A 24179-nucleotide genomic window follows, 5' to 3' on the forward strand; every position below is an offset into this window, starting at 1 on the left:
TGCCTTGTGAAGGTCAAGGAGTGAGGAAAAGGGTGCATAGAAGTGATTTCCAATTTGTTCTCAGTTTGTTCCAGTAATAAGATCCAGACCTTTTCTTCCAATGAATGAGATAATTAACTCATGGTGACAGACCACACAGAGCTCTATCGTTTGGTTTATGGCACACATGGAGAGGCATCCCTGCTGCCAAATCAAAGCACAATGTCACCAAATTCAGACTTTTCTGATTTCTGTTTGAAATGAAGTGTACAAATTGCAAGAAAAGATATCAACTTAAATCAGTAAACTGATTAACATATTTTGCTTTACAAAAATGTTTATACCCATTGTTTCCATATTTTGTCACCTTACACCCACAAACCTCAAATCTATTTTAAGGATTGAACACAACATTATGTAACGTAATTGTTCAGTGAAAAGAAAAAGATTGATCAATTTCAGAATGTTGTACAAGTAAAAATCTGAGAAGTGCAGTGTGCATTCAAATTTCAGCTTCTCTGAGTCCATGGTTTTTAGAACCATCTTTTGCTGCAATTACAGCTAAGAGTCTTTTAGGGTATGTTTCTACCAGTTTTCCCAGCCTAGGGCCTGAATTTTTGTCTCATTCTTCTTTGCTGCTTTGATTACTCATGTTAAAGTCTTGCCACACATATTTAACGGGATTTAGATGTGGACTTTGACTTGGCCAGTCTGAAACATGAAAATGCTTTTATCCAATTCATTCCATAATTGGCGTGTCTCCATGCTGGCCTGCATGGGGGTGAACCTTCACCCCTGTCTCAAATCTCTTGCGGGACCTCACATGGGGGTGTCAAAATTCAGTCCTCAAGGGCCGAGGACCTGTAACTTTTAGATGTGCCTCTGCTTCAACAGCCAGTCAAATAATCAGGTCATTAGCAGGACTCTGTAGAACTTAACTGCATACTGAGAAGGTAATTTAGCCATTTTATTGGTGTGTTGGATTAGAGACATTTAAAAGGTTTAGGAAACCCTGGCCGTCAGGGACTGGAGTTCAATGCATCTTTTATTATTGCCCTGTATTTAAGTCTGTTCAACACCCTAGCAACTCTCATCGGCTGACCTGGGAATGCTTAAAAAAAGCTTCCCTGCAGCTTGATGCTGACACCACTATATTTTACCATGGGGATTGTGTGTTGAGGGTGAAGCACAGTGATAATTTTCAGTCTTGCATAGTATTTTGCATGTGGGCCAGAAATGTTCCACATTTGTCTTATCTCACCAGAGCACCTTTTTTCACATGCTTCTTGTGTCTCCTAAAAATAATCGGTTGTGGCAAACTTTAAATTGGACTTCTTTTACTTTCTTTCAAAAATGTTGCCACTTTTCTAGGTTTGCATGATGCTATTTGTTCACTAATGTTCTCTAACAAACCTCTGGTGGCCTTAAAGAGCAGTTGTGTTTTATACCAATATTCAAATACAGAGAAATTGACTCCTTTTATTAATGGCAAAATTTCACTGTATTTTATTGAGAGATACGAGTAACGGGGACTGGCATCAAAAGCATAAAATATGTAGAAAAAAATATATAAGGGCTGTGAATACCTTTGTAAGTTACTGTAGATGACTATACAGTCATCACCACAACTTTATAGTCATCAAATTTTCCTTTTTCATGGATGAATGGCTAAATTAAGGCTTAACACTAAGCATTATAAAATGCTAATTAAGGAATCCAGGTTAGATGCAAGATGGTGTTTGATGGTGATGTAAAATGCAGTGAGTCATTGCTGTGTGTCCAAGGCTCTCTGTGGGCTGCGTCTTTGTTCCACGTTCTTGTTCTTAGAAACTGTTTGACCAGTGTATGACATCAGCATCGACTGTATGAGTCAGGTCAGACTAATTTCCTGTGGTGTAACTTGCCTCTGCTTCCTGCATTGTCTTGCCCTATCCAGCAACTTGCTTGGAATGTGTACCATGATGATTTCCACATATTGTCTCTTTAAATCAGTACCTCTTTTACAACCCTTTGACCTTCTGATGCAGAACATTTTTACTTAACAAGTTTTTCCATCTGGTCATGAGTTTCTTTGTTTGGAATGCGACTCGTGCTGAGATGTCTAACTTCTTCTTTTCTCGTTTTCTCTTTTCAGAAACATGTGAAGGTTCTTGTGAAAGTTCGACCCGCAAGTTGGTCTTCATCAACAAAAAGGCAACGATCACCTTTCTCTTCCTCTAAACCATTCTGTCTGCTTACTCAGCGGTTTCCTTGCAGGACAAGTGAACATGGATGGTCAAAAGGTCAAAGACAGAACTTTTGCGCATTGTCCCAAGTTTGGAGCAGTTGCGACTCTTTTGTTCTTCTGGCTTTTAGCGGTTTCTGCCACAGATGGGCAGACCTTCAATAGTTTCCACCCAGAACGACGGGATTGGGTTTTTAATCACCTGACTGTTCACCAAGCCACTGGTGCATTATATGTTGGAGCAGTCAACCGTGTGTACAAGCTGTCAGGCAACCTCACCCTCCTCGTTTCCCATGATACAGGCCCAAAGGATGACAATAAGGCCTGCTACCCTCCTCTAATTGTACAGCCCTGTTCTGAGCCCCTTGTGCCCACCAACAATGTCAACAAGCTCCTCCTCATTGATTATTCGCAAAATCGGCTGCTGGCCTGTGGCAGCCTCTACCAAGGTGTGTGTAAACTCCTCAGATTGGATGACCTATTTATCTTAGTGGAGCCTTCCCACAAGAAGGAGCACTACCTCTCCAGCGTCAATCAGACAGGGACCATGTATGGGGTGATTGTGCCGTCACAGGGCCAGGATGCAACGCTTTTTATCGGCACAGCAGTGGATGGTAAACAGGACTATTTTCCCACTCTTTCCAGCCGAAAGTTGCCACGTGATCCGGAATCTTCTGCCATGCTTGACTACGAGTTGCATACTGATTTTGTGTCCTCTCTTATAAAGATACCTTCAGACACACTAGCGCTTGTCTCACACTTTGACATCTACTATGTTTATGGCTTTGCAAGTGGCAGCTTTGTTTACTTCCTGACTGTTCAGCCAGAGACACCGGAGAACAGCATGTCATCAAGCGGATCCAACAGCGATCTCTTCTACACGTCCCGCATTGTTCGCCTCTGTAAGGACGACCGCAAATTTCACTCCTATGTCTCTCTGCCCATCGGCTGTGTGAAGAACGGCATTGAGTATCGCCTGCTGCAGGCTGCTTACCTCGGCAAGCCGGGCCGCATTCTCGCTGCTTCGCTCAACTTAAGTGTCCAAGATGATGTGCTGTTCACCGTCTTCTCCAAGGGCCAGAAGCAGTTCCATCGACCACCAGATGACTCAGCGCTCTGCGTCTTCACCATCCGAGACATCAATGCGAGAATCAAGGAGCGCCTGCAGTCCTGCTATCAGGGAGAAGGAAACCTGGAGCTCAACTGGCTCCTTGGGAAGGACGTGCAGTGTACTAAAGCGGTGAGTTGCTCTTAATGAAAACACACACTTTACAAACAAAAATACGGAGATCAATGTTAGTCCTGGGTGCATCTCTTAGCTGATCACGGCCATGAAAGTCTCTACAGAAAAAGTCAAATTAGTTTATTAAAGGTTTATTTTGCTCCCCTAAATGAGACTATTTGCTGAAATGGTAATTGAAATAGTTTCACATAAGTATTAATACCCCTCGCACTTTTGAAAATGTTAACCACAAACTTTACTGTATTTTATTGGCATTTTTTGTATTTTATTAGCATTTTTTGGCTATCCCATTTACTCTTCTACCCTAAATAAAAATTCCAGTGGCATTAGTTTCCTTCAGAAGTCATCTAAATAGTAGAGTCAGAGTGGGCCTGAAGGATCATGGTTATGGAGCAGCTGGAGAAATCATCAACTCAAGTGGGAAAATCTGTTGTCAAGACAACTCTTTGCAACTGTTGTGCGGTTTGCAAATCGGGCCTTTATGGGACAGTGACAAGAAAGTATATTAATACAGAAAGCCATAAGTATTCATGTGTGCAGTTTTTCTGTTGAGGAAAGTGCAAATGTGTGGAAGAAGATGCCATGGTCGAATGAGATTAAATTTAGCATAAAAGACATATTGTTTGGCACAAAACTAACACGGGACATATACCCAGTACACCGTCTGCATGGCCAAACATGGCTAAACATGAGTATGGAGGACTTTGTTCTTATTGGAAAAAAAACCTCTTAGTGGAAGCATGTCAGAGGTTTTCCTTCCAGCAGGAAAACAAGCCTAAGCTTATTTCCAGAGCTAATATAAAACAATTAAGCATATTGAATTTAGAGTTGAACAGTCAAAATTTAATCAGTGTATGGAAAAGGGTTAAAAGTGTGTGTTTACTGATATCAGATCTGACCAAGCCAGAGCCATATTGCAAAGTAAAACATGCAAAAAGGTCAGTCTCCAGATGTGCAAATGCACACCATACTTTTCAGATTTCAATGATAAACAAAAGCAGAAAACCATTTATCCTGTCATTTCAATGTCAACATAATGCACAACTTGAGCTGGTTTATCATAGTTAATACCAGAGAAGTTTGTGGTTTAAGAAATATTGGGAATAAGGGGTACGAGTACTTTCCTAATATAGTTCACTTAAAAAATAAGTAAGGTCAGGGTCTTGGAGCTGTCAAACAACTTCTACATCTGCAGTGGTTTACTCCTCTGATAAAAGATAAGAAACTGTAAGAGAATGTATTAAGTTTCTCAGTGAGCCTAAACTGCACAGTGCCTTTAGGGGGGCGTTTATTGAAATAAAAATAAACACAGCAATCATCCAGAAATGTTTCTGACTGCCTGGCATTTCATGCTCTCTATTATCAAATGACTCTAACACTACTTGTAATGATGTCAAATTGTTTTGTTGCTCTGTTATCAGGGAACATCCACTTTCAAGTGCATTTCAGGGAGACATATTCATAAATTACGCAGGCTTTATTTTTCTTTACAAGCATCAAAGTGATTTTCTCTGAGCGCAGTCAAAATAAATGCTCTACTCCTCAATGGAGAGAGGGGGTGTATGTGTGTGTGTGTTTGGGGGAAGATTTAAGAGGGAGGGTGTCTAGGGGCTGCTCCAATTCATCTACTTATGATGCTGGTGTAGATCACACACCAGTCCATTCCCTCTAAAGTTCCTAATTATCCCATAATAAAAAGGCTGTGTATCTGTTACATGTTGTCAAGTAGAATTAAGTTCCTTGATTCTCCTTTGGTCCCAGGAGGCTGCAGTCCTCTGTGCTTTCACTCCGCTACCCACTAATAGGAATTTAAGATTATTAAGAATTAATGACTTCTGACTGACTGTGTTATGTTATATGTCTGCATTTGCACAGAATAGCTTGCCAGTCTTGGCCATTCATATGCGCATTGTCAGGTTTAATGATGTCTGTGTCGCTTATTATGATGAAAACCACCGATTATCTCCTTTGTTTGCTAATCCCCTTTAGAGAACCCAATGGATCATTCTCATTAAAATCCACAAATTCTCCACCTCACAATGTCAGCTGTGAGGAGTAAGACATTATCTTAAGAAACTGGTGGCTGGGTTTTTATTAGCTCTACTGAGAAGAAAAGGATGTTGCATGCAGCAAAGTGGGTGTAAGAAGGTGTATAGTGGTGACAGTGCTGTGGCTCTGAGCCTTGTTATCCGCCAGAGCTTGAATTAGAGCGTTTTTCCACCTTCCCAGAAGAGTCCCCAATCATCCCAGTGTGCGTTGACTGTTGCCAGCTGTTACCTGCAAGGCCTGCTCCTCCCACTCCATTCTGCAGGCATGCACTGCCAATGATGTTCTGCTGTCCTCTCAGATTAAAGGCTACATGGCCTCTGTGTGTGTTTTGCCAGAGAGACGAGAGAAATGTCAAACCTGCTCCTTTAAACCGTGCTCTCATGCTCGATGAGCAGCCAATAAATCCATAGTGTATTATAGATTATGCAAATAGATGTCGAGAGATGAGGGAGTTTTAAATCGTTACAAGTTGCTTTTAGCAGCCAGTTATGTCAGCCTTGCTGATGTTGAACAGAAATTCCTCTTTCACATATTTCCTCAAATGAATACAGAGCATGGTGACCCTGTTGCCTGTTGATGGAGTTCTGTAAAAAGCCCTAAAATTAAATCCTTTTTGTTGCACCACCATTATGTTCCTCAAAAAATGTAGAAAAACTGACCCCTAATGTGAGCATATTTTAGTGGAGAAAAAGAAGTCAAGTTAAGAAATAATTGATTTTGTTAAAATTATTGGAGGCACAAATGTTAGTAAACCAGCTATAAATACATTGTATTTGGGACATTTTTGCCAAAAGAACAACACTCAGTTTTCCCCATTAAAAATTCTAAAGTTTGGAGGTGTATACAGAGTGACCATTTCTCTTATTCGTTATTTATTGTGTGGAGTTCAGCTTTGGCTCTTTGGTTTTATGTAGTAGAAAGGATGGTGTCCGGTTTGGAAACCATCCTTTTATCTTTGATCTTGAGGATAATTTGGTTTTGCTGCAAATCTTACACTAGGTTTCTCAACCAGCAAAACGGTTCGAACATGGTTCCAGTTAACGTCCTAGCAGAGTTTAGCAGATTTCACATGTTTACATTTGTGAGGGTGGGCCAAAAAAAAGACAATTTTTTTCTGGCATGAATCCCTAACAACCAGTTGGTATGTAGACAACATCTGTTAGTTGTTATAGAGACTTGGTGATCCCAAGGTGTGTATCATTGCTGCACTAACAGTGAACTTAGGGACATTTTTTTTGCAATTCATACCATCCACCTCATGTTGCATGATAACAAGATAAATATGGCTCCTTGTCCTAACTGTACCCAAACATAAGTTTTATTTTTCTTTTTTTTGTGTATGAGATTATGCTGTAGCAATATAAGATGCTTTATTTTGCTATACTGTGAGCCTTTCCTTTTTCAACATCTTTACCAGGTGTGGCTTGCACTACATTATCAAATCTTTAAGTTGTATTATTAAAGTCAAAATTATTGCAATCCAGAAAATCCTCCTGATATAAAATTATTTTTGGCTAGACCCTCCATTTAAGGTTTAGGGCCCTCCTTGTGGTATTGTTAACTGTGCCTCAAACAGTCAAATTACACAGTGTTTCTGTGTGCCTTTCCTCTGTCTTGTTGCTAACAACAGGTAGCCAGTAAGCTCAAAGTGGACAACTTTAATTATACACCCAGCAGATATCCTCTTTGTACACGTTGCATTGCAAGTATGCTTATGCTCAGGCATGGCTGTCGCTGGGAATGGAGCTGTGGCTGAACCAGGGGGATTCACACACACAGCAGCCAATCAAAGATTTATCACCCATCCGTTCAGCTTTCTGCCATCTGGAGATTCATGCCATCTTTGTAGTCAATCCCACAGAGGAGACTCAAGATGGGATTTTTTTTGTATCCGTCTGTCTGAGTGTGTTTCTCCTCACTGACAAACACTATCATCTTGTCTTGCTTTTTGCTTTTGTGCTACCATCTAATTTGCCACTGGTGAAAGACGCTGATAGATAATGCTGATATAACGTGAGATTGGATCTGAAAGCAAGTGTGCTGCTGAACTTTCTTAAAATTCTTTAAAAGGTTGATCAAGATTCCTCTAAAATGGACCTGTCTTAAACTTAACCGGATCTACACAGTGCTATACAGTGCTTTAATCGGGATTCATTCTGCAAGGTTAGTCTGTATTTAGCCTAACTACAGCTCCACTCAGGAAGCAAAGCTGTTCTTTTCTTTTTGGCAGGGAAAAGCCAATAAATAAATAAATATGTACATCTGCAAGATGGTGAACAACTACATTCAACCATATGGAGTCTGGAGGGATTTGGGATTTACTGCCGATTCTAAAGTGTACATCATCTGTACAATCTAGTGCTAATCGGAACCAAATGGTTTGGATCCCAACAGATCATATGATGAGGAGCTGTTTGATTTAGAAGGAATTGAAAGTCTGGATACTAAACCTGTTTCTCAAGATGTCTTCCAAACTGATATTTCCTACAATTACAGCTCCAACTATTAAAGTATAGTGAAAAAGTTTTATTTTTTTCTCTTATTTTAGAGGTAAAACTCATATATAGACTTGAAAGATTTCAATCTATGTGTATTGAATCTTTGATTTTAAAGTTTTAGAGCTTACTTTTATTTGGGCATGTATATCTTTTCTGTAATAACATTCTGATTTTAATATCGATTTTAAATGATTTCTCTGTAAATAACCAAAAGGTGTTATTTTTTTTTAGCTTTTCTGCATTTCATAGTCAAGAGCTATTTACACTAGAAGCAGAGGTAACGTCACACTTTGTGGGTAAGAGCAGTGTGGTAAAACAAAGCTAAACTTTTAATTAAAATAAAAACCAAAATTGTAACAGAGTTGACATTTAAAGCAGTCTTTATGATCTTTCATTAGTAAGTCATCATTGCTGGCTTTTGATAATTACAGCCTAGGCTCTGTGGTTATTCCTAAGGAAATATAGACCATTAAAGGATTTCCAAGAGATCCATATCTGGGCTGATCTTGTGTTGCCAAACGATTCCTCAGTTCATCTCTAATTTATTGGTCAATCTTTTTGCTATTTTAAGGTATCTGCAGTGGTTGGGCAATATAGTGAAAATGCATTGTTATCACAATAGCAGTGTGCATAACATTGATATTACGATGGACAGTTTGCAGTAGAGTATTTGTTTGGTACTATTTGGTCCAGTAGATTCCATCAACTGACACAGATGGTATTGCCCGTAATACAGAATGTCAGAGATTGTTAGAAATTTTGCAATGATTCGTTATTGACACCAAATGGAAATATAATATTGCAATCACATGTTTTGTTAAAATTGTGCAGCCATCGCCTACACCTACTTCTCTCTGTACATGAATGTAAGCTGTTTAGAACTTGTAAAATATTTGAACTTGTATTCATACAATTTTTGGGCCGGTTGAGTCAAAGTGGACAGTAATAGGCTGGTTCTGCCAACTGTTGTTTGGAGAAGAAGAAAAGTACTGTGGATTTCATCGTCTGCTACATGTTTGGCACCCCCCTTTGGAAGTGGATTTTTATTTTTGCTGTCGGCCATGTGCACATCGTGTAGAGATGATGAAATTTACATCACAGGATTTACGGTCGAGTGAACAGTAAAGCAGACGGGGTATAAATTTGCCTTTGGAGAAAATAAATGAAAGGAAAACAATAAAGCAAGCTTTATAGCTACAATACAGGAGGTTTTTGTTCACCATCAGCATTATGGCACTTGAAAATTTGTGTAGAAAGTGTTTGCAGAGGCTGATTTGCCGCCCATGAATGGAAAGGCCACTCAAATTAGTCTGTATAAATTGTACTTCTCTGACGAGAACAAAGACAGCAACAGAGGATGCAGATGAGAGATGGATGCATTGACAGAAAGGGAACAAATGAGTTGGTGTAAGAGCACGGGGATGAATATTCAGAGGGTGTTATAGGATGTTTAAATGGTGGGGGGCTCAGTTGGATGTCTCACTTTACTCCACATGGCACATTGAGGTCACTGACACTCAAACTGCGTCAGCTGACCTGATTCAACACCAGAAACATCACTTCCTTATCTCTCATTTACCTTCCCATTCTTCATTGGTTTATCACCACAGCTCTTGCAAATTTATCTAGCACGTAGAGGGCAGAAGTTGCATTTTTTTCCTCTTACTCGGCATAGTTAAATAAGATCTGATTGCAATGATATTTTCCAAATAATTGACAAAATCAGAGTCTTATTTACAACAATTATCATGCACAGTGTGCCTTCTTGCAGAGAAGAGATGGTAAGTCAGGGTAATGAGCCACATTCAGAGCAAGGTGGAGCTCAGTCAGGTGGAGCAGGTACATATTTCAGGCATAATAATAAATCAAACTTGTATATAATTCAAGCTCTCCGTTTTTCTTAAGCTTCTCTGTCACTCTTCACTTCTGTCCCAAAGTCAGTCTGACACTGTTTCCACAGCTTTGCTTATCCATCAAGCTTTACTCTCGTTTCAGCCATTATTTTTTGCTCATAGAAAGTTCATTTTTACAGTGCTTTGTATTTCAGTTTAGCCTCTTTATGAATAATTTCCAACAACTATCTTACTATTATGTGCATCTCTGTTCACAAAATTAATTCTGAGACTTCTGTTTAGAGTTTAAAGATGCATTCAATTCACAAGACGATGCACTGTAATGGGTTGCTCAGATAAAATCTGATTTTAATTTTGTTGTGGGGAAAACTATTTTTTTTTGTCTTCACAAATAAAGTTTTTTCTAGAACCTTTAATCAGCATAGAAGTTTCCAGGCTAGATTTTAACAAGTCAGTTTATTGCAATTTATGCTTTTCTAAATCAGTAATGCCAACAGAAGAAAATGCTCAGTTTTCTTTTCACATTTCACATTTTCACAAAAAAAGTATGTTTATGATCTCAAAATATGTTTTTAATTAGAGATCAACATTTAGTTGTCATCTGGAGGAAATTATAAGAATTTTAAATCATGGTACATACTGTATAAACTCCATTGAAATTTACAAACCCCCAAATCTGATAATATGGTTGGTACTGTAACATTTTTGTTACAGTTAGTTTCTGATTCTCATGGAGGACTAATGTTAAACAACCTACGCATATTTCAATAGATAAAGTAATTGGATAACATTGTCAGACTTCACTTGGATAAGAAATATTGTGGCATTTTATTTCATGTGAAATTTCATGCCATTCTATCTCTCTACATCCAAAGTTTTCACTGAAAGTTTTGTCTGACATTTTTTCAGATTCAGATTTTCATTTTAATTTCTCTTCACAATAAATTTTCTAACCGCTTTTCTTCCCGTTCGGCAGCCTGTGCCCATCGATGATTCCTTCTGCGGTCTGGACATCAACCAGCCTCTTGGCGGCTCTCAGCTGGTGACTGGCCACACACTCTACACTGAGACTCGGGACCGCATGACCTCTGTGACCTCCTATGTCTACAATGGCTACTGTGTGGCTTTTGTGGGCACCAGGAGTGGACGTCTAAAGAAGGTAATTGCTGCGTCCTGTTCTCCCAAAACGGTTAACGCTTCTCACGCGCGATATTTCCACTCTCGTCATTATCATAATGCACAGGAATTCAACCTGTCAAGAGTTCTTGGTGTATCGACATCATCCTTCTATTTCTGGTCATGCGGATCATAGTCAGAGGCAAAATTATCTTCTTAGTATTAAAAGCCTGCTGTCGAACTGTCAGGGAAGGGTGATACGAGTGGCTAACTCAGTGTAATGGTCATTATCAGCTCCTCCAGCACTGTGTTCCAGTGCTGAATAACCTGAGCTGACCTATTACTTTTAATGGGCCCCTTTCTGCTTCTAGCCAACTGAAAGCACGAAAAAAAAAGGAGCTGCTCCATACATTAAACCCCCTAGTTCCGGTTTTGAGAGAATACCAAAGCCACAAAGGTTAAAGGGTGCCCTGGCACTTTGCCGTGATAGAATTTCCTTTCGTTGCTACAGGACTAAAATTGCTGGATGTGCTCTGGCAAAAGGAAATGAGCCCTGTGTTCTGGACTCAGAGAATACAAATTTGTCCGCTGGTCAGATTTGCTTGTGGTTTGTTGAGTAATTCAAGACAGCTGTTGGCATCCTTGTATATTCCATACAAACACAATTTTAAGCTACAGATACATCTGTTGTGCATGTTGATTTTGTCACAAGGCTTGGCAAATGTTCTCTAGAAACCAGAGTGGATTCATCAAGATTTTCTTTTTAAATCGGTGATCAGACTTTACCAAGCATGGCATTATTTGGTGAGAAAGGTTTTTACTGAGTGGAAAATAACTTAAAGTCACCAATTATTTGCACAACAAAGCCACTTTACACAGGAAAACTGTTTTCTACGTCTGTGAAACAAAGTGAGATTTTCATTAGATGACAGAAGGGCTGAATGTATTGCAAAATTGTTCTTTAGAAAAAAAATCCTATTGAATAATCCATCCATCCCTACTTCCCTCCCCACATTGTTGCGCTGTTTATGTTGGGTTACTGGTGCCTATCTCCAGATTATTGAAGCACCTGTCCCAGGTACATCCTGGACAGGTCACCAGGGCAACATAGACCCACACACACATGCAATCATGCGTGCATACACACACACACACCTTCAGTCAATTTAGAGAAACCAGTTAAATTAACAGACATGTTTTTGGACTGTCAAAGGAAACTGGAGTAGTGGGACTAAACCCGTTAAAGCACAGAAAAAAAAGCAAACTCCATGCAGAAAGACCCCTGACTGGATTTTGAACCCAGGAGCTTCTTGTTGAAAAACAACAAAGTTACCATCTTCTCCACAGTGCAGCCAGTCAGTTATTTTTCTTCCAATTTAAATGTGTTAACAGATTACATTGTGGTGGTTGTATTGGGATGGAAACAAGATCATTTGATGTAATCCACTGTTTGAGCCGTTTAAAGATCTACTGCCTCCTTTATTTAACTAAATTAGAAAAGGCAGAAAAGATTGTTCAGATATTGTTTCATCTCTGTGTTTCCTTCCACACTTTCGCCTGTGGCTGCCTTTCGCTTCCCCACTTTCCATTTCTGTATCATCTGCCCAGATCTCTGAAAATCCATGCTAAAAAAGACAATCGAGCTGCTGCTGCTGTGTACGTACTCAAATTGCTTCTCACACAGCCGTGACTGTAGCCACAGTAACGGCAAGCTGAAGAAGGAATTAACCAGGATATGAGACGAGCATGTAGACAAAAAAAGCAGCACAGTCCAATGCGCAGAGCACCATAATCCTGGTAGGACACATACGAAGAGTCACTAGATGAGAAAATGAGAAAAGTTTAGACTCTGATCAACTTTAATGTTCCCAAACAAAGATTTTATTACAATGCTTGTAGTACAAAATGTGATTTTTTTTCCTAAGCTGTACATAGGAGAGTGCTAAATTGTTAGGAAATTGAACTGCACTCTAATTGCTTAAACTGAGATCCAAAGGCTTGTTCTTCATTGAACTATTCCCATTCTTTATATCTAACTTGGTTTTAGATTTGACTAGAAAAGCAACTGCACCAGCCTCATTTGCATGCAGGTAGAATCTTGGTCAAGGTGAAGCCATTATTTGCATGGAAGCTTGTGCTTTGACCAGTTCTGACTGTTCTCCTGATGTGCATGGAAAAAAAGAAGGACCATAGCCAGCCTTCCTCTGTGTGGTTTTATGTATCAGTGTGAAAAAATAAAGGTTTACTTTTTAAATACAAGTGCGCCGGCCAGATACAAACTAATCTTTGAGATTTGACCCGCTGATTCCAAATTTGACTGATTCTGAACTCTTCTTTTTGTTTTAAACAGTGTAACACAATAAAGGAAAAATGTGCTGCAAGTACTTGGATAAAGGTACTAGCTTTGTAACCAACAGAAACTGAAGGACTTGCATAACTAACCCCAACTTATGCATTGTTAAATTATAAACCTCTGTCTAGAACCAAAAAGTGCATCAGACTACTTGCAGTTGGTTGATGCATTTAATGAGTAAGAAAAACATCATTGTTTTTTTAAATTTTTTTTATTTTCACATTATCAATCAGAGCAAATCAACAAAAAACTGATTTTCATATCTGGTTAATTGATTGGTGCATCTCTGTTTGAATAGTTATATAAAAATCAAGAACTTTGCACAACAGCAGAGTGTGCCTTTGTGCCCGAAGTGTTTTTTTTATGCTTTGAGGATTATCCATTCGCTGCCTTTGTCTCCAGAGGCAGGGCTGATATATGTGGTGATCTTTGGCTGCAGCCTCTTCGCAGAAGGATGATGCAGAGCATTGTGAGAGACACAGATGAAGTAGGATGCTTCAGGCTTCCTGCTGATCTGAGCATGACACAGCTTGGGTGGCAAGCTTTGATGCTTTGCTGGTGACACAATCCTATACATGCTTTCATGCAACCAAGAAAGTCATGCAGCTGGGGAAAAGTAGGAGTGTGACAGGAGTGTGATCTAAAATATACAAATATATATATAAATATATATATGTATAGAAATGAGTAGCAGAAAGAAGCAGAGATGGAGTAAGGAAGAAGGCATTGGGGGAGGGAAAGCAAAGGAGACCACTGAAATGTGAATTTAGTGCTGCCAGAGAAACTAGGATTGCACCGCTTCTTGTAATTGGATTGGCTCCCATCCCAAAGTTGCCCTCTCCCCATCCTTCCATTTATTGCTTCCCCATTCAATCCCACTCCTCCTTCCCGCCCTCAAACTCGCTCTCCCTGAAGACCGACTCTCGTATATTCTGCTGTTTTCCTGAGCTTTGCTGAAGCATGGTGAGGCATGAGGGATGGTGCTGGCGGATAGCGCTGTCTGTGACAGGCTTCTGGGAGGTGACGATGAAGGGTTAAGGGGGGTAGAAGCAGAAACTAAGGTGAGGAGAATATGCATGCAGTCACATTGACGGCAGGAAACGATAATACTCAGTCTGTGAACCAAATTCAGGGCAGCAACACTGGCAATCTGAGGTCATGTATGGAGGCCATAAGGTGATTGTATTCCATTTGTCTGACAAAAGCTGCCTAGTTTTGGCAATCATGTCTAAAACCCAGCATAGAGCAAAAACACAGTCATACTGCAGGCATTTGAAAGCTGGTTTTTAACAAAACTGGACGCTTTAGTTGGGATTGGCTTTCAGTCAAGAGCAGAAGATCCCCTTGCAACAGAAATATAGATTGTCTGTAATGAAGGCAGTTGTATTCTTAAACTCTGAAACCTAGCATATGTAGATTTTATTAACTCTTTAAATGCACTTTTATTTGTATCGGTTTCTTGTCGGCTTCCTCAGTTCTGAGTTGTGGGGATTGAAGTGTTGTTGGGGCTTCACCACTTTGCAAGTTGCTAAAGTCATATGTGGGTCACTGACCCACCCACGTACCAGTCTTTATGGTTGTTTTGGTTGTTATCACCCCTGAGTTGTTTACCAACCCGACCAGCATGGGGGATGTTGTGGTCCCATGTTTCAAAGTGTGAAAGGTTGTGAAACTGCCTGGGGAGGAAAGTCAAGGCTGTCTTGTAGGTGTTGGATGGCTCATACCAGAGGTTTCCACTGTTTAGTGTTGATTTTTAGAGTTTAACATCAATGGCTTTTTACACCATTTACCAAAACTTGCTTTTCAAACTTATGTCTTAGATGGGTGGCTAAAGCTTTCTTTACTCTGTCCTTAAGTAGCAACACTTCATTAAAAATATGCCAGACAGTGGATAGATGTAGCTGGGTACTGGAGGGATCTTCACAATATATTTGTAAAGATAAATGGCACTATATATAGCGATGAAGAGAAAGGGGAAGAGGAAGATGAAACATTAGCAACAGCTAATAGGTTTCATAACATTGATTTAAAATTGTCCTGTCTAGTCATAGAAAAACAAATTCAGGCTTTTGAGAATTTGTTGATCAGGTCTGAGTGATCACTAAAAATGACTTAGTTTGTATTTTGTGTGCCTAATTCTTTCTGCATTTGCCAATGTATGGACATGGGTTAACTTACTGCAAAAGGAGCATACTCTGGTGTGTAATACTCTGTTCAGAGACACTTCCCCTGTATACTGTCATGTTGGTGTTTCTACCTCCACTTAAGGCTGTACCTCATGGAGAAAATGAGAAAAATCTTCCATATTTATAAGGAAATTCAGCAGGTTGTTCAGAAACATTGTAAAGAAGATGCGATACATGTTGCCAGATCACTTGCATTAGCATTAAAATGAGGTTTTCCAAAGTCCTGTGACCCAGTGATGTTTGAAGCCATCTTGGAGTTCCAGGAAAACATGGGGTTGTTTTAATCTAGTTTAGATGTGGCCTAAGCAGGCACATTCCCACACAGCAGTCTTTCCTGACTAGTACGTTCCTTATTTTCTATTGATATTTTTTTGAACGCAATGACTTTTAAGGATTGACTACAAAATATAATATTGACTAGGAATTTACGCATAAATGTGCATCTTTAGCTCTCATTCTATCAACTTTTTATGTGTATTTTGAAGTTTTTATTAGAAATGGTCGATGGAAATGGTGAAATTCAAAATAACTTCCTTGATTTCACCAAAACGTTTTTACGCTCACTTGACTTGTCTGAAAGAGTTGATGCTCTAGAGGAGATGGAAACGCATTTGCAGAATAAGTTCTGACCTACAAAATTTTCCCATCCACTTTTGGGCCCGAGCTTTACTAGAGGCTTGAAAATCTGAAAATTTCAAAGTCCAAACCTTCAGCTCTCTCCATTTTTCTAGATGTGTGGTCTATAGTTTGCGACCTCTGCTTTATGTAGATATTTAGGGCTGAAACGATTTGTCGAATGATTCGAGTACCTCAATTACTAAAATTCCTAGAGGAAAATATAGAAGCTTTGTTAAATTATGTTTTATTATGTAGCGCAGCGTGTTCTGCCCGGATCATTATTTGTGGTGGGCAGCAGTCTTACTTCCGCCTATGAGTTGTTGCGAAATGCTAGCAGCAAGATGTTGAATTGTGCAGCGTTTTTTGAGGGTTTGGGGGACAAATAAGGATTTTTGAATTTTGCGGTGCGATGGTTGGACTACGAACGTTTTTGTGGCTTCGGAATCGCTTTATGAAGTTTTTGTTGTGTTGCATCAACATCTGATGAAATTATGCTTTCCATAACCTGGTTGATTCACATTTTTCTTTTAGTGTGTTTTCGTGGGATTGGAGCCAACTGAGATTAAAGGAACTGAATTATATTAATTACCATGGATTGTCATTGCTGGTATGTGGGGAATTAAACTTGATATGCCATTAAAAGACACACAATTACAAAACAAAGGAACTATTTCAACTGCCTCCAGGTGGACTTGGTTAACAATTATCCTAACAATGATTCTTCACTGAGTCGCTTGTGTAATAATTATTGCCTCACAGTTTGGAAAATTTGTCCTAATTACTCCTACATTAACTAAATAATAGAATTTAGTTGATGTTTTTCTTAAATATGTTAATAAAGAGGTAGGTTACATTAATTCAATTATTATTTCAACTACAACAGCAGCTCTCTACCTGATATTCCTTGCAGCTATTATAAGGAATCACTCTCACTGTTTTTCAGGGATAATTCGAATCAAGATGAACTGCCATTGAAATCTGTTTGCCCACTGGCACCAAGTAGCTGGGAGCCTGGCATTGCCTTGAGAAACTGCTTCTTCTACTGGAAACATTTTCCCTCCCAACACAACTTCACAGCACTTCCAACCAGAGGTTTAAACTTAATGAGAAATTTCCACAAAGTACAAAAAGAGGTCAATATTTTGTTTTATCATTCAGGCCTCAGGCAACGCGTAGCTCACAGAGAGAATGTTGAATGCCCAAGAAAAGAATATGTTGCCTAAACTAAAAGCTTGGTCAAAACCTGGCATGGAGGAATTCTGTTGATCATTGATCTATTGATTGTGGTTTTTGGAAAGGCCTGAAGATTTACCTTCACTTTTAAAGGAAGGATTACAACTTCACCATAGTTTCAGAAAGTAACTGATTAGAGTTTGGTTTTGTTGTGTCCCCATCAAATTTTGTGAATACCAAATTCAGAGTATTCTAATTTAAATAATACAATTAACAACATTTGAAATATTCTCTCAACTCTTGCAGTGTTTGAAACAGAACTACAACAAGAAAAATCTTCCATATTTATAAGGAAATTCAGCAGGTTGTTCAGAAACATTGTAAAGAAGATGCGATACATGTTGCCAGATCACTTGCATTAGCATTAAAATGAGGTTTTCCAAAGTCCTGTGACCCAGTGATGTTTGAAGCCATCTTGGAGTTCCAGGAAAACATGGGGTTGTTTTAATCTAGTTTAGATGTGGCCTAAGCAGGCACATTCCCACACAGCAGTCTTTCCTGACTAGTACGTTCCTTATTTTCTATTGATATTTTTTTGAACGCAATGACTTTTAAGGATTGACTACAAAATATAATATTGACTAGGAATTTACGCATAAATGTGCATCTTTAGCTCTCATTCTATCAACTTTTTATGTGTATTTTGAAGTTTTTATTAGAAATGGTCGATGGAAATGGTGAAATTCAAAATAACTTCCTTGATTTCACCAAAACGTTTTTACGCTCACTTGACTTGTCTGAAAGAGTTGATGCTCTAGAGGAGATGGAAACGCATTTGCAGAATAAGTTCTGACCTACCAAATTTTCCCATCCACTTTTGGGCCCGAGCTTTACTAGAGGCTTGAAAATCTGAAAATTTCAAAGTCCAAACCTTCAGCTCTCTCCATTTTTCTAGATGTGTGGTCTATAGTTTGCGACCTCTGCTTTATGTCGATATTTAGGGCTGAAACGATTTGTCGAATGATTCGAGTACCTCAATTACTAAAATTCCTAGAGGAAAATATAGAAGCTTTGTTAAATTATGTTTTATTATGTAGCGCAGCGTGTTCTGCCCGGATCATTATTTGTGGTGGGCAGCAGTCTTACTTCCGCCTATGAGTTGTTGCGAAATGCTAGCAGCAAGATGTTGAATTGTGCAGCGTTTTTTGAGGGTTTGGGGGACAAATAAGGATTTTTGAATTTTGCGGTGCGATGGTTGGACTACGAGCGTTTTTGTGGCTTCGGAATCGCTTCGTCACGGTTTTGGAGCAAACGGTTGGAATGGCAGAGAGAGAGAGATATCCGATTCCTCAGATAATCGTAAAAATATTCAATAGAGTATTCGATTACTAAAACAAAACAGCCCTATTGCAAACTCTACAACAAAACTCTTTATGAAGTTTTTGTTGTGTTGCATCAACATCTGATGAAATTATGCTTTCCATAACCTGGTTGATTCACATTTTTCTTTTAGTTTTGTTTTTTGCTACATTTCAAAGCTTTGCTTTAAATTCACGTGACAATTTGATGGAAACGTAGCACGTGTCTGTTTAATTTTGAAGTGTTACTGCAGTAAACCATGGGGGAATAAAATGTACTCCTGCACATGATGTGCTTTTCTTTTCATCATGCACTGATAGATAATCAGGAAGTGGCTTGGATGATATGGTCTGCAGCTGATGTGGACGACTTAAAAGGGTGGTTCAGGTGTTTTAACTGGATAAACGTCCTGCAGAACTGGTTCACAAATTAGAGGATGCATGGACCCATTGCATGGCTCCCACAGTGGCCTAAAAAACAGCAGGGTTTGTGTGTGGTGTGCAAACGGTGTCAGTGAGGGAAGCAGCTGATCATAAGGCATGAAACGCTGCAGACTTGAAAGGCTTGTAAAAGCCGGCAGCTGCTACTACAGAGCCCCGGTGGTGGACATGTGGTCTAACCACCCCCTTCTGAGCGCACTTTTACTCGTCTACGCTCTTTTACCCCACAAACATGCCTTTGAGAATTAGTCTTTAAATTTGTCACACTCGGGAGGGAATGATCTGAGATCTCTGTCTGTCTGGCCTGTAAGCCCAGAGGCTGCTCACCTGCTTTGGTGAGGCCTGGCTTTGCCTGACATCGACGGTCATGAGGGAATGGGGAATAATACTTGCACTTTTTTCCCCAGTTCTCTGGATTTGGGCTTAATGAAGCTGTTTCCTATCAGATGATAGACAAAGGTGGTTGGAGGTAAATGTAAAAGTAATGAGAGAAGCATCAGTGGGAAAAGAGTACGACAAAAACGTTAACTCTGAAGTAGCTACTTCCAATGAGCAGCTAAAGCACCACAAGGAAGCAGTTTTGTTCCAATAGAACAATTAGAAGTCCTGTGTCCTGAACCCACTACAACCCACATCCATATAAACACATAATTTTATAAATATATCTGACATATAATTATGAACCTTGGTCACCAGTAAAAGTTGATAGTTTGTGTGTTTTCGTGGGATTGGAGCCAACTGAGATTAAAGGAACTGAATTATATTAATTACCATGGATTGTCATTGCTGGTATGTGGGGAATTAAACTTGATATGCCATTAAAAGACACACAATTACAAAACAAAGGAACTATTTCAACTGCCTCCAGGTGGACTTGGTTAACAATTATCCTAACAATGATTCTTCACTGAGTCGCTTGTGTAATAATTATTGCCTCACAGTTTGGAAAATTTGTCCTAATTACTCCTACATTAACTAAATAATAGAATTTAGTTGATGTTTTTCTTAAATATGTTAATAAAGAGGTAGGTTACATTAATTCAATTATTATTTCAACTACAACAGCAGCTCTCTACCTGATATTCCTTGCAGCTATTATAAGGAATCACTCTCACTGTTTTTCAGGGATAATTCGAATCAAGATGAACTGCCATTGAAATCTGTTTGCCCACTGGCACCAAGTAGCTGGGAGCCTGGCATTGCCTTGAGAAACTGCTTCTTCTACTGGAAACATTTTCCCTCCCAACACAACTTCACAGCACTTCCAACCAGAGGTTTAAACTTAATGAGAAATTTCCACAAAGTACAAAAAGAGGTCAATATTTTGTTTTATCATTCAGGCCTCAGGCAACGCATAGCTCACAGAGAGAATGTTGAATGCCCAAGAAAAGAATATGTTGCCTAAACTAAAAGCTTGGTCAAAACCTGGCATGGAGGAATTCTGTTGATCATTGATCTATTGATTGTGGTTTTTGGAAAGGCCTGAAGATTTACCTTCACTTTTAAAGGAAGGATTACAACTTCACCATAGTTTCAGAAAGTAACTGATTAGAGTTTGGTTTTGTTGTGTCCCCATCAAATTTTGTGAATACCAAATTCAGAGTATTCTAATTTAAATAATACAATTAACAACATTTGAAATATTCTCTCAACTCTTGCAGTGTTTGAAACAGAACTACAACATGTCTTTTCCACCATTTTAAAATAAAGACAAAATGATTAAGTCATTCACCAGTCCGATACAGCTGAATGAACCACAGTCATGTCTCAACAAATCATAGAAAGTTTTCTTTTAAATAGCTTCCTAAATCTCAAATCTTAATAGTAGTAATAATAATAATAATAATAATAATAATCACCTTATTGATTTTGAGTTGTCTTACTTTAGTAACAACTTTCAGAACAAAGGTTGTTGTCTGTAGTTTGTTCACTTAAAAATATAAAAAGGTTGTTTTGGTTTTTTTTTGCATTGGACTGGCCAGTCCAATGCATCATCCTGATCATCCAGAAAACTGGCCCATTTCAGTCACACGCCATTTTCTCTGTGTATCTTAAAATAGATTTGATTTATTAGAACCTTTAAATATGAGCACAAGTTTTGCTATCAGATTGAATTTTCTTTGAACAGTTCTAAATGGTAGTTGATGGGTCAAATACAGAAAAAATATGAATTTTCATCTTTTTTACAAAATCAAATCTGAAAACTCCATGTTTTTTCTTCTGTACAAATCAGAAAGGTAGAGAAGATACTGTACATACCTTGATCTTTTAGATCTCTTCACTTTCTGTTAGATTCAGCAGTGTTCTTTTCCTTTTATTACTTTGTTAAAAAAATTGACAAGACAAGAAATCAGTAAAAGCCTCATCGGTGCATCTTGTATTTGTGCTAAATGCTAGTTTTTGCTCAAAACAACTACCTGATTGAGCTAATTGCTAGCTTGTTCATGGAATTGTGAACTGGCAAGATGTTTGCGTGACCTTTTCAGAGCCCAGCCTCCACTTGACTCCCTGCTGTTGGGATCTTAACCTTGGACCAGATGCAGCGGTGTCCAGCGGCAGCCCCAGGCAGCAGGAGCAGGCTGTGCCTTTCATGGCTGTCTTTAAAGCACAAGCCTCTTTATCTGACAGACCTGGTCCAGGCTTCTCTAAACAGTCCACTGTTAAAAGGCCAGTGCAAAACTGAGAGCCCCTGCCGTTCCATTCATCCAAGCTTTATATCTGCCGTTTTTCTTTTTTTTTTTACTCCTCAGCCAGCTAAATTCACTCGCTTTCGGAACGTCGTTCTTTCTTACTCCCCATCTTCTCAGGGAGTTAAATGTAACTTGGTCATCCAGGTGTATTCTTAATTTTTTCCTTTCTTCCCTGCTTTTATTCCCGCTTCTTTTCTGCTCCATTCTCTATCTTAGTGTCCCACTCTCTCTCCCAGCCTATTTTTCCTGCTTTTTCCTCGCATAGAGTATTACAATGACACCGCCTACCCTGCAGTGATCTCATTAATCACATTCAAACAGCTCTCTGTTGCTGTCTCTCTGCTTCTGTGTGTCTCCCTCTCCTTTCACTTCCTCTAATTGCTTGCTCTTTTCTCTGCCAGTGTCTCAAAGGAAGTGTTTTTCATTATCTAACAACAAGAGACAAATACTTATACTGTGCATACATTTTAGATGGATTTTAGACATGTAGGCTTAATTTAGCTGACAGATATGCAGTTGCATGTATTCATTCAAGCATAATTGATTCCCAGAAGCCTTTAAAGGGTGGATCTCTTAGGTGTCTGAGTATGTAAAGATGTTGTGGTCTGCTTATTCATTATCTATCACAGACAGGACATTTTTACTCCAAGCCAAGCATTAGATTTTACTTATTAGATGTGTTATTGGTTGTGGCTTTTATTTTTATTAGTAAAGCAAATTACCCTGTTGAGTGCTTCCCATAATTGAACTTCACTTTGTGAGTGGGATTAATTAGCCAATTGTTTTTTACAGTAACTCTTGCTCAAAGACTGGCCACTGAAAAACAACAAGAAAAAGAAACATTTCTGTCATCCAGTTGGAGTTTATTTTTCTGTGGACTTTCTGTTTAAATGTAGGTGAATTTTCCTTGTATTTAACTTTTGCAAAAAACATTTTGCATAAACTCTAGGATCTGTAGATGATGAAAAGCAACAGATCTGCTTTCATGCAAGGTCTGTTGCACTTGACTTTGTAATTTATCTCAGTGAAGGTAGAAGTTGTATCATTCAAACTTAGAAACACCAGAAGACGATGCTTTTTCTGTAAGTGATGCAAGTCTGGGTTTAGAGAGAGATTACACACATAAAAACAATCTAAATATATTCTTTTATTTCTGCAATTTACTTAATTGTAACTTAGTTTTTTGTCTTTTATTGCCAAAGGCACAGCAAGCAGAGTTGCTGTAATATCTTATATTTCCAACAATTAAAGAGTACATTTCTCACTCTGTCAGACTAAAAGTACAAAGCAGTTGTCTTTTTTGCTCTGAGTTGCCAGCTGGCATAGCATTTTATCTTTTCTTCCATAGCCTCTCCATTGACCTTGCTGAGAAGGAAAAAAGAACAAACTGGAAGAGAATAAACATCTTTAGGAAAGATTGAAATAAAAACTGAAATAGATTAGTGAGCAACATCTGTCAAAGTGGATGGCTGGCTCACTGCCAGAGTTTATTGATTTGCTTTACAAACCACTTGAATGAGCCAGATAACTGTGATTAGCCAATTCATTACCGCTGGCTAGAGTGGTCTAAAATTAGATAAAAAGGGAGAATGGGAAGGACAGTGGGGGGAGGAAGCAGAGTGTGTGCACAGTCTAACTTTATAAACTTGCACAGTAATTCTCACTGTGACCCACAATGGTGGGGAGATTTTTCAAGTGCTTGATGATTTTTCCATATTTTCCATGCAACCTAATAATCATCAAACAAAAAAAAGATCATCATGCATTGTTTATGTGTTTGATGGCATGCATAATGTTTGTAGATTATCAAAGGAACCAAAACAACAACCTCTCATCTACTTTGCAAATGTGTGTGCTTCCATTTCAAGTGGCTTTTCAAGTTCCACAGCACCACTCAATCTCAGAAACGAGAACAGTTCTGGCTTTGATGATATACTAAAGTGTTGTCTATGCCAAGGCAAAGTGAGTGTGACAGCGACTAATGTTTCTATCTCATAGTGAGACAGATTTACTGCTCTTCTGTTCCCTGCTTCATACAAGACATCAGCAGCCATCAGTTCCCTTAAAGCTATGCTTGTCTTTGTGACAGGCGTTTAATGCATTTCTGTGATCACACAGTGTTTACAAGAAGCTTTTATGAGATCTGCACAAACCATTTCTTTGATGCGTGTGTTTCCTCATTCAGCAGCTATTTGGTTACCATGTTCAGAATTGGAATAAAGGACTCTATTAACATGCCTTGTCCTGTTGTTCTTTGAAATTGCCACTCACCTCTGAAACCTTCACTCTGACAGTGAGCAATTGAAATAAGCCGCCTTTTATCATTTCCCCAGATTTTGCTCTTGCTCCAGTTTTCTCTCTACATTTTTTCAGTGTCCAATCTCCCATTTCTCTCTCC

The 24179-nt window shown here is 38.9% G+C and overlaps 1 protein-coding gene across 1 annotated transcript in view; it reads left to right on the forward strand.

Moving 5' to 3' along the window:
- plxna2 (plexin A2) overlaps nt 1-24179 on the forward strand; it is a 217677-nt gene that overhangs the window by 30426 nt on the left and 163072 nt on the right. The window contains exons 2-3 of the mRNA XM_032557615.1: nt 2114-3443; nt 10823-11005. Coding sequence (XP_032413506.1) covers nt 2247-3443; nt 10823-11005 — 1380 coding nt within the window. The 5' untranslated portion in view covers nt 2114-2246. The remainder of the gene's footprint in view (nt 1-2113; nt 3444-10822; nt 11006-24179) is intronic.

This window comes from Xiphophorus hellerii, chromosome 1, assembly GCF_003331165.1.
Source record: "Xiphophorus hellerii strain 12219 chromosome 1, Xiphophorus_hellerii-4.1, whole genome shotgun sequence".
NCBI classification, from domain to species: Eukaryota; Metazoa; Chordata; class Actinopteri; order Cyprinodontiformes; family Poeciliidae; genus Xiphophorus; species Xiphophorus hellerii.